Source organism: Microtus oregoni, unplaced genomic scaffold (genome assembly GCF_018167655.1).
Source record: "Microtus oregoni isolate MIOR12 unplaced genomic scaffold, Mior012 000031F_ref0000149, whole genome shotgun sequence".
Classification (NCBI taxonomy): Eukaryota; Metazoa; Chordata; class Mammalia; order Rodentia; family Cricetidae; genus Microtus; species Microtus oregoni.
This window is the reverse complement of record NW_024543090.1, coordinates 15,632,253-15,642,862: the sequence shown is the minus strand read 5'-3', so window position 1 is coordinate 15,642,862 and position 10,610 is coordinate 15,632,253. Positions and strand designations below refer to the sequence as shown.

At 40.5% G+C, this 10,610-nt stretch overlaps 1 protein-coding gene across 1 annotated transcript; it reads left to right on the top strand.

Annotated features, from left to right (window-relative positions):
* The first annotated feature begins 646 nt into the window (after positions 1-646).
* On the top strand, positions 647-8,975 carry Znf770 (zinc finger protein 770). Its single transcript, XM_041678691.1, has 2 exons — positions 647-738; positions 4,601-8,975. Exon 2 carries the CDS (start codon positions 4,642-4,644, stop codon positions 6,745-6,747), a length of 2,106 nt encoding a protein of 701 aa, XP_041534625.1. The 5' UTR covers positions 647-738; positions 4,601-4,641; the 3' UTR covers positions 6,748-8,975.
* Positions 8,976-10,610: the final 1,635 nt, after the last annotated feature.

Here is a 10,610-nt window from a genome sequence, read left to right as displayed (position 1 = left end):
CTTATATATTCAGAAGTGAATCCTTGATGCTTTTCATGTGATATGTCATTAGATAAGTGATTATGTTCCAATTTCACAAATGAAGAAAGGGAAGCTGAGTTTTGTTGTATGCATGTGTTACTCTATGTGTGTACATGTATGTGGAGACTAGATTCAACAACAGTGGTCCTCAATTGCATCCAACTTACTTCTTTGAGACAGGATCTGTCGCTGAACCTGAAGCTTACCAATTTGACAAGAGTGGCTTTCCAGAAACCCTCATCGTTGTATTGACAAAAATATGAATTGCTGAGAACAGTCCTAATCCAGAATGTACCTAATACGGAGAGTTTTATCCACAGCCCCGACCTTACAAAAGATAAGTGGGTTTAGAACTCTGACCCTCCATTCCAGTAAGAGCTGAGTCTTGCAGTCGGTCCTGCCTGGGATTTCCATAATGAAGGGTTGGTAACCGGACGATGGAAAGTGCACACTTTTTGCGTCTTCTGTTTTTCTCTCCTTGGAAATAGCGGTACCCGGCGGACAGCGCGCTAGGACCCCCGGTCATCCACGAAGCGAGCGCCGGCCCAGAGATCGCGAGACGCTGTTTCCGACAGGACGGCTTTCGGAGCGCTCCGGAGCGCCGCGCCTGCGCACTCAGCCGGTCGCCGCGCCGACCCTGCGGCCGTGCGCTCGCCTGCTGTCTTCGCGAGCCCCTGGCTGGGAGATGCGCCGCTGCCGGGCCCTTGACAGCTGCAGGTGCGTGTGGAGGACCTCAGGAGCCTGCGTGCGAGGGGGTAATGAACCCCGGGGAGGGTCAGACCTGCCTCAACCCCGCCGAGGTTCTCGGGGAACCGATGAGGGTGCCACGACCTCAGCTCCTGGCGTGCGCTCCGTGGGAGCGGTAAACTCAAAAGAGCTGAGCCCTGTGCCCAGCCTCCTGGGGTCAAATCACTTCTTTCCCGTCTTTCACTCAGCTCTTCTCCTGAACACCATCATCTGGCTGCAGTCAGTGGAGCTTTCACCCTTGCCCATACCGGGCATGGGATTTTTACAGCCGCTGAACTCAGCTGGACCCCCAAAATGCTCTTCGCTTGCCGGAGATTAGGCTGGAAATATAGCTCAAGTTAAGGCAAAGCTGATGGTTGAAGGCCAAGAGAGTTGGCAGTGGGCAGAACAAGGTAGAAAGAGGGTAAGACTGTTGTAAATGTCACCAGAGAGAATTCTCCAGCTGGATGTCGACGTTTTTCTCAGGTGTTTCGTTTCTTGTTCATTTGCTTTTGTGATGCATTTGAGATGTCTTTTCAGTGGTGTTTCCTTAAAGCAACGGAAACAATGGTGCTTTCGACCCTGAGACAACATTGGATGTTATTGATGTCCGTTTTTATAGTTACCTGGCTTAATGTTGTTTGAACTCCATGATAATATCCAGATTGAGTCATTGAGTGCATCAGTTGGTTTGTATTGTTTCACTTTAGCATAAAAAATAGCCTTAGTGTATTTTTTTTTTTAATGATGGAAAATTCAGTGGAGAGAAAAGACACTCAGTTGAAATGGGATTAAACCTCTAAGCGCACGGGGGATTGTGCCTGGAGTGTGGAAATCTCTGACCTTTTACTTATAAATAGGAAGTGAGATCACCACTTGCCACAAATGATTCTGACAAGGTAGGGTTCTTCTCATCAAGTGCCTTCCCAAAGCAAGAGACAGGAATAGCTGGTCTTAATGCTAGTAGTGATGGCTGCTCAGTCGCAACCCTTTGGGGCACCGGAGCTCTATGGGACCGATTCTTGTTATTTATAATCAGATAGTTGCCTTGTGTAGCTTTAGTTGTGGGACTTTTTGTTTTGAGAGGGGGTGGTATTCAATAGAAACAATCACTGAGAGAAAAGGAGAAGTGTAGAAGAGAATGGAGAAGTCTCTATTCCAGGCCCAAACCCTGTAGCTAGACCACAGTCATTAAGAGGTTTTGCCTACCTGCTTCAGGGAGAGAAGCTGTCTTCCCGCACCAGACTTAGTACAGTTCATTTCTCCTCCCAGCCCTTCACCAGCCCTCGCTCCCCCTGGCACGTTGGCCCATAGGAGTCTGGAACCCTTTGTGAGAAGCTTTTCTCTTGTGCACTATATCCACTTAACACTCACTTGCCAACTTTCTGTTGAAGAATCCACTGGGGAACTGGCTTCTTTTGTCCCTTTTACACTGTTGTAACAGGTGAATAGAGGTTTGATGCTTTAAGCTTGGCTCATTGTCCTGATTGACCACCTTGACATTGGTTGCTCAAGAAGAATTAAATTAATTGCCTGACAGGAATGAAGGAAATTACTGAGTTCTTTGCAGTTTGCTGGGTTTCTGGTAATTTTAGCTCTCATAGCTCTTAACTTTATGCCATCATGCTTAGGAATCCCTGCAGGTTGTTTACAATTAGCTTTTTTTTTTTTAACTGAGTGAAGTAAAAGTTCCCACAGCCTAGCTGTTTGTTGATGCGTTATATGATGTATTTTATAAATTAATAGAGTGACTTACGGTCTGACTGTTTTACTTTCTTATTTAAATGACATTTTCCACTTGGCTACTAATACACTAATTTTGCATGCATATTTAAAAATAATATGGCCCATGGGAAGAAAAGAGGACTCTGCTGCTTTCCTTAGTACACTTGCCTGTGACCCCTCATCTTTGTCACCTCTCACAGAACTCAGTGACTGATCGATTGTAGGTTCCCCTGCCTAGAATTGTGTGAACAGGTATGTGAAGAACAGCTTGCACACACCTTTCAACTTCTGCCGCCTGAAGTTTCAGAAAGCATTTTTATACTTGCCACATGGTATATGTTCGGGAACTTGCTACATGGTATATGTTCTATTAAACGAATGGGGCTGATCATCATCCACTGAGCTGACTTCACAGTCCATAATGCGTATGGACCTATAGTTTGAGAAGCTCTGTGATAAGCAACTAGTGCAAAATAGTGTTTTGAATTTTGTTCTTTTCGTGTTCAGATTGCACGGTGAGTGTGTTTGATTTTGTGCTTAAGGTGTCTTCTAGGAGAGATGATGAGCAACATATAGGTTGACTGGCAGGCCAGCAGACAGAAGAGCTCTGAGTTCGTATAGAATTCTGAATTCTTACATCCTAGAAGGGGAGCACTGGTGTAGCTTTGCTTTGCTTAGCTTTTGACTTAATTCCTGTCTTAATTAAGGCTAATGGAATAGTAATAAAAGGAGAAGAAAATTGTCTCTTCTGGTCAGTGATATGTGAGAACTGAGAAATGTTTAAGTTGTAGTGTGTCTGAGATACATCTGTACAGAGCAGGTTTTTATTGCCTGATGAAGGGACCACATTCAGCGTTCTGTTCTTTACTCATAAATACATATGTAAGTATGCAATTTGTCAACCTCATTCTTTTGTACTTGTTTTTGTTACAGAGCCTTCAACAAAGTAGAAGGGAGAAGTAAACTAAATTTAGTATGCTTATCTTAGAAACCTACAGTATTATAAGGAGATAAGAGTTACACCTTAAAATGTGGTTAAGCTTGAGCTCAGTAATTGTTCACATTTCTGTGTTGCTTCGTGGTTTTCTGATCCATGCACATCCATTATTGCCACTGACTCGTACAGCAGCTTGGTATGGGAGAAGGCATGGCTCCCACTTTAAAGAATCTTGAATTCCCTTTTTCCTGACACACATATTATGCAGTGACAAATTTAGGATTAAAACTCGAGTCTTCTGTGAATATTATTCTTGGCATCTTTGTTGATGTTGAGAAATAAATGAGAGCAAATATTTATTTATATTTTATTTTATTTTATTTTGAGACAAGGTTTCATTTTTTAGTGCTGGCTATCCTGTAACTCAGTATGTAAATCAGGGTGGCCTCAGCTTATAGTACTGGGATTAAAGGCATGTGCCATTAAGAAGAAATAGTTTTAATATTGTGGTTCAACCATCTAAATATGAATAAATGAAATGTTCTATGCCCAGAGCATGGCTACAGTAGGTACTATAGTTCAATGTAAATATGTCTTCATTTAGTATTTTAAATCTTTACCTTTTAATCAATTTAAATATATTTCTTTATTATTAGAACAGACAGGGCCTCACTGGCTGAGGCTTGCCTGAAATGACTGGATAACCCATATTGGCCTCAAACCCATGATTCTTCTTCCTGTGTCTAGCTTGTGATTGGTGGCCTTAAAGAAATGTACCACAATACCAGGTACTACGACTACTACTGCTGCTACTTCTTCTTTCTTCTTCTTTTTTTTATTCTTCTTCTTCTTGTTGTTCCTTTTTCATTATCATCATCATGACCAAGCAACTCATTGACACATCTACTATTGAAGGAAGAAAGTTGGAACTAAAAGGACTATTTAATGTTAAGAAATCAAGTTTGGGTCTTTTTAAGTATAGCTTATCAAGTAGAAAAGTAGAACTTGAGAACTCAAGAATTTTATCTGTTTAAAATTAGTTCTGTGATTCTAAAGAATTAATCTAAGATGGTTGTCAAGTTACTTGAAAATACAAGAAAGTGAGATTCTCTTTACTTTTAATCTTCTGCCTAAATTACTTGCTTTTGTACAATCTGATAATTAACACTCTATTTTTCTTTTAATTTGTAGGTGTTTGTGGAGCTTAAGGATGCCTTGGAGCTCGTCGGAGTATGCCACTGAAGAATACGATGGCTGAAAACAACCGAAAAACGGTGAAGATTCAGCAGCGTATAGCCAACAGACTCCCTAGGAACAGGCCGTATATTTGCAACATCTGTTTCAAGCATTTTGAAACACCATCAAAATTAGCTCGGCATTATCTCATTCATACCGGTCAAAAGCCATTTGAATGTGATGTATGTCATAAGAGCTTCCGGCAGCTGGTTCATCTGGAGAGGCACCAGCTAACTCACAGTCTGCCTTTCAGTTGTAGTATTTGCCAGCGCCACTTTAAAAATCTGAAGACATTTGTGAAGCACCAGCAGCTTCACAGTGAATCCTATCACAATGATGTTAAAGTCAGAAGATTGCTTGAGACCAAGCAGGAGAGGCCCGTGTACGGAGGGTATAATACTTTCGCTGCGGAGGAGAGACGGGCACTACACCCATGCTCGAAGCCTGATCCCAAGTATAGCACTACACAGAGAAAAAAGCATATTCATGCATGTACAATCTGCGGCAAAATGTTTCCATCACAGTCAAAACTCGATAGGCATGCCCTCATTCATACTGGACAGAGGCCTTTCAAATGTGTCCTGTGCAGTAAATCTTTCCGACAGTCAACTCACTTAAAAATCCACCAACTCACGCATTCAGAAGAAAGACCTTTTCAGTGTTGTTTTTGTCAAAAAGGATTTAAGATTCAAAGCAAACTTCTGAAGCATAAACAAATCCACACTAGGAATAAGACTTTTCAGAATCTTTCTTTAAAAGGAAAGACTCCTGAATCATGTCCTGTACCTAATAAATTAAATGCAAAGCAGGATGCTTTGGAAAATGGTGATACGGGTGAATCTGAGGAGAATAATCCTCTTGATGTCCACTCTATTTATATCGTCCCTTTTCAGTGTTCAGAGTGTGAAGAATGTTTTGAGTCAGAGCAGATTTTGAATGGACACAAGTGTCTTCCTGCCAGAGGTGGCAGAATTCCAAACAGGCTCAAAAGAAGCTGCAACTATAAGACCATTGTTAAAAAGCTCTTGGCTAAACTTAAACGTGCTGGGGGTAAAAAATCAGATAACCTTCAATCAGAGAAAAGAACATTTCAAAGCAACTGCTTGAAAAATTATGAACGTACTTCTGGTGAGCAGAACCCGGAACAAAGTCAGAGAACATTTGTGGGTTCTCTTGGCAGATGTGGATCATGTAAGACAGTTAACAAAAAGAAGAAGAAAACACTAACTTTGCCGTTTTCTTGGCAAAAGCAATTCCAGAGCCAAAATATGGGTAAAAGTTTGCAAGGTATCTTTACAACAGGAAGCATGTTAACTCTGGATGGTTCAGTGACTAATAAAGACTTGTCAATCTTTGGTTCGTCAGGTGAGGAACACTTTAATAACTGTGACATGCTCCAGTGTGGCTTTTCAGATTCAAGTGAAAATATGCATGCTGGACAGAAAATGTGCCCCTGTGATAAATGTGAGAAAGTGTTTCCTTCCGTCTCTAAGCTCCAGAGACACTATCTGATTCACACTGGACAGAGGCCTTTTGGCTGTAATGTCTGTGGGAAATCTTTTAGACAGTCAGCTCACCTAAAAAGACATAAACTGACTCATACTGAAAAGATTCCCTATAGCTCGTTCTGGGAAGTGAACCTTGGGAATGTGAACAAACTTTTCATCCATCCAAGTGATGGTGTTAGCTATAATGCTTCCCAACAGAGTGAGGGCAGTGTTTTCCAGAAGTATGAGGGCTCGGAGTCCAATCAGGGAGCTGGAATTGAGGTCAAGGCAGAACCAGAGGATTTCATTCTTGGTACCCACTGTAGGAACAGGCAGTCTTACCTCGCTAACACACTTTTGGAGTCAGAGCAGAGCCGTCATTGTTACAGTTACTTAGGCCGTCCTGAAAGAAGTGATGGGCTCCTTTACCAGTGCAGTGTTTGTCGTAAAAATTTCCGATCTCCATCCAAACTAGAGAGACACTATTTAATCCATGCAGGGCAGAAACCATTTGAGTGCTCAGTCTGTGGCAAAACATTCAGACAAGCGCCTCACTGGAAGAGACATCAGCTCACTCACTTTAAAGAACGACCTCAAGAGAAAGCGGTTATGTAACACAAAACCACTAATGTGTTTGTGGTCTCTGGTGATATAATACCCTCAGACATTTTGCCGAAGGCCAGCATTAGGTAGAATGACTTCATATGCAATTGCTTGTCCTGCATTGTAAGGAGAAAGTTAAATAAAATCAGTGTTACAGCGGAAACGACTGAATGACTTGAGAAGGAATAGCACAGTTTGATGGCATAACTAGGTATCTAAGGTGGTCTGTGTATGACCTTGGTTGTATTAAAGTTACAGCTCCATCATCTTCAGTCTGGCCTCATATGTTGAATTACTTCTTAAGACATTGTGTGTCTATATATATGCATACCTCCTAACGTGAGGCCAGAATTGTCATTCAGCTCTAGTAAATCACCCTGCCACACTATTTTACATGTACACTTAAGCTCCATTGCAAAACATTTTTCCTAAAAGTTAAAGGACAAGAGGACAACAGATGTACAAATGGGTGGGAGAGATTACAGCTTTTTCACAGTGATTTTTTTGAGAATTTGAGTTTTACATTCTAAGACAGATGAGTCCCCTCCTAACCCTGCTGTTATTTTTCCCTAAGGAATTGAGAAGTAGGAAGAAGGTGGGTTGAACCCCTGGAGTATTTACCATCCATTACCGTTTACATTTATATGGGTATTTCCCAGGTGTCATGAACTTTTCTGACTTGTCTGCAGTTGTATTGTTTTAGACACTTAAGTGCAGTGGACCTGTTTGCTCATTGGTGCTTGACAGCAGTGGCCAGGGACAAAACTTTGCTTTAACACCTCTTTGAGTGGCCCTATGACTTAAATAAGTTTAATCTGCTAAATTTGATCAAATGGCAGTAGCTTCGTAGTTTCAGTTTTTGCTCCTCTGTGAAAGATACTAACGTTGTAGTATTATTTTGATCTTCGTTGTCACTTCAGTTAGTAAGGATATTGTCCCTGTATAGGAATAAGATGCTGAAAGAGTTCAGGGCATCATTTTTTTTTATAAACAGTATTGTCATAATTTTACAAAAATATTTCGTTTACTCCTATTCTGTGGGAGAAATATTTTAGTCACAGATTGACCTTCACTTTTGTGGCAGTTTGTACAATCATTGACAAACATCTTCCAGCAATAAAAAGGGGTAGCTGTTCTCTTTCTAGGGTGATATTTAGCACACTTAAATATAGTGAAAAACCCGCTGTTGGAAGTGTGGGCAGTGGAGTAAGTGTAAGTCTTGGCCATGGTGTAAGAGCTGCACTGTGGGAGGGGGAGGGAGGGGGAAGCTGTCAGCCCAGGTGATCCTCCAGAAACTTGGGTTTCAGTTACAGAGATGGAATGTGATAGTGTGAGTAACAGATAAACAGATGTGCCTTCCTCTCAAGAGGAGAGCCACATGCTTCAAGGAATAACCTCTCTTCTGTTTCGTTGAGATTTGAGGTGTATTTTCCAGTACAAGCAAGACGTGGTTCACAGAATCGGCTTTGCACAGAACTCTTGAAGGACATGTCTGTTGCATAAAAGCAAAGCAGAAATAGTTTGTGTTTTCCAAGAGTAAAAGTTCAATAATTATTTAATGTATGAAATTATGGATTTGGGCACTTCCCCAATTATTTATGTAATTTTATTTGAAGGGAAATGCCTGACATGTTTCTTTCCCACCTAAACAGGGAGAGTTGAATGTTGTGCTCGTATGAATATGAATCTTTGCCTGAGTAATAATAAGATACTTTTTTGTTTTGGTTTGTTTTTTGTTTTGTGTTTTGGCTTATGCCCTTTAAAGCTGTTTCATATTGAAAGTTGGAATATCGTAAAAATTTTGTCAAGAGATGTACTGTAGTGCTATTTGAAGTACCTGTAACAAAATACTTATCATTGCGAGCTTCTTATGGGAACTGTAGAAGTGAAAATAAAGTATGAAGTTATGTTAAGATAAACATGTTAAATAATGGTTTGCTGCATGCTAGAACTGTACTTATTGTTGAGTCAATTATTTTTGTTTTCTGGAAATAATAAACTTTATAAATATCTTTTAAGAGAACTAGAATTTTTTTGTTTGGGTGGTTCAAGGCTTGAGCATGATGAAGGAGTTTGATTAGCTGAGCAAGGCAATTACTGCTCCATGTTTCATACTGCAACAGTGTTTATGATTTAAATATATATGTTATATGTTGATGGAAAGTAGATAATGGTCAACAGTCTTGAAAAACTCAAATTTCAGAATAATTTAAAAATAAAGTTTCATGTTACACAGTTTGCATTTTTTGAAGAAAAAAAATCACATCATATTGGGATAAACTACAGGTTTCATTTTCTATACTACGGTTACATGCTTATCTAATGCACTTCATCTCTTGAAAAAAAAGATCTCTTTTTAATCATGTATGTTTGTATGCAGTTGTGGGGGGGGGGCAGGTAAAGATGGAAGCCAGAGAGGGCATCAGGTCCCTTGGCACTGGGTTTCCAGGTGGTTGTGGGCTGCTCTGTGTGGGTCCTGTGAATGGAACTTGGATTGTCTACAAAGGCAGTATATGGTCTTAACTGCTCTGCTATCTCTCTGGCCTCACGTACATCATTTATTTGTGATATTTCCTTATCACTTTTGAAAAATATGCTAATTCCATTGCTTGTCATATGACCTACTTATTAAAATACTTATCTACCCTTCCCTTTGACTTTCCAGATTTGTACTAGTAGTACTTTACCATAATTCTTCCTGCATCTTATTGTCTATCTACTTTTGGCTTAAATTAGACACACATTCACACCCTTCAATGAAAGAGCTGAATCAGGCTTTATTCCTTTCTATTTCCTTAACAGTTGTGGGAGAAAAGCCTTTAAAAATGATGCAGGAAAATATAGATTCTATCATGTATTATATAAAACAACCTATTAGAACAAAAGATCATTTAGGGCAGATAAACGACAGGCTTCAGGCTTAGAAGTCAAGGGACCTTACCTTTGTTAGAGATAGTATTTGCAAGATCTGTGTAATAACGTTGAGTGGTGTTGGCCTTTTAGAAGCTTCAGAGAGAGGACAGTTAATCCCTATCTTGTGATTTCTCATCACTTAGAAGAGCTTAGAATGTTAGTACTAAGTGGAATTCTGTTAACACTAGAGAAAGCAAGGAAACAATTGTGAAGAACAGGAGCAATGGTATTAACTGGGATACACAGTGTGTTGTATCTCTCAGCTAAACTGGCAAGCTCTCGTTGAGTCTCAAAGTTTAGCTCAGTGTCTCTGGTAGCCTTTTCGATTTACCCAACCATCTCATTCCCTGGGCTTCCACTGCCTTTTGCTTATAACTCCTGTTAACTCTCTGTTATGGCTTAATAAATGCCTGAAGTCATCACCTTCAAAAGAAGGTTTATTGTGGCCCCGAGTCTTGGAGGTTTTATTCATGTAGTTCGCGTGGTCAGCTGGCTATGTGTCGTTAGGCCTGTTAGAAGGTGGTGCATCATGGCAGGAAGTAAGTGGTTGAACAAGCTTCTCACCCTATGGCATTGCAGACTAGAGAGTGAGCACAAGAGACAGTGTCCTACAATCCCTTTCAAAGGCCCAACTCAATCAGAAATGTAATATGTCACTGTAACATGCTTTCTTTATAGGGACCACCACCCCGCAAATAACTGTTTGGAGACTTATTACTAATCATAAAAGCTTGGCCTTAGTTTAGGCTTGTCCCACCAGCTCTTATAACTTAAAGTAACTCATTAATTTACATTTTATTTATGACTTGTTACCTCATCCCTCCTTATTGCCTATGCTACTTCCTCTGAGTCTGGTTGGCAACTTCACTCTCTTCTTCTGGAGTTCTCTCTGTCCCCAGAAGTCCCACCTAACATCTTCCTGCCTAGCTATTTGCCATTCAGATCTTCATTAAACTAATCAG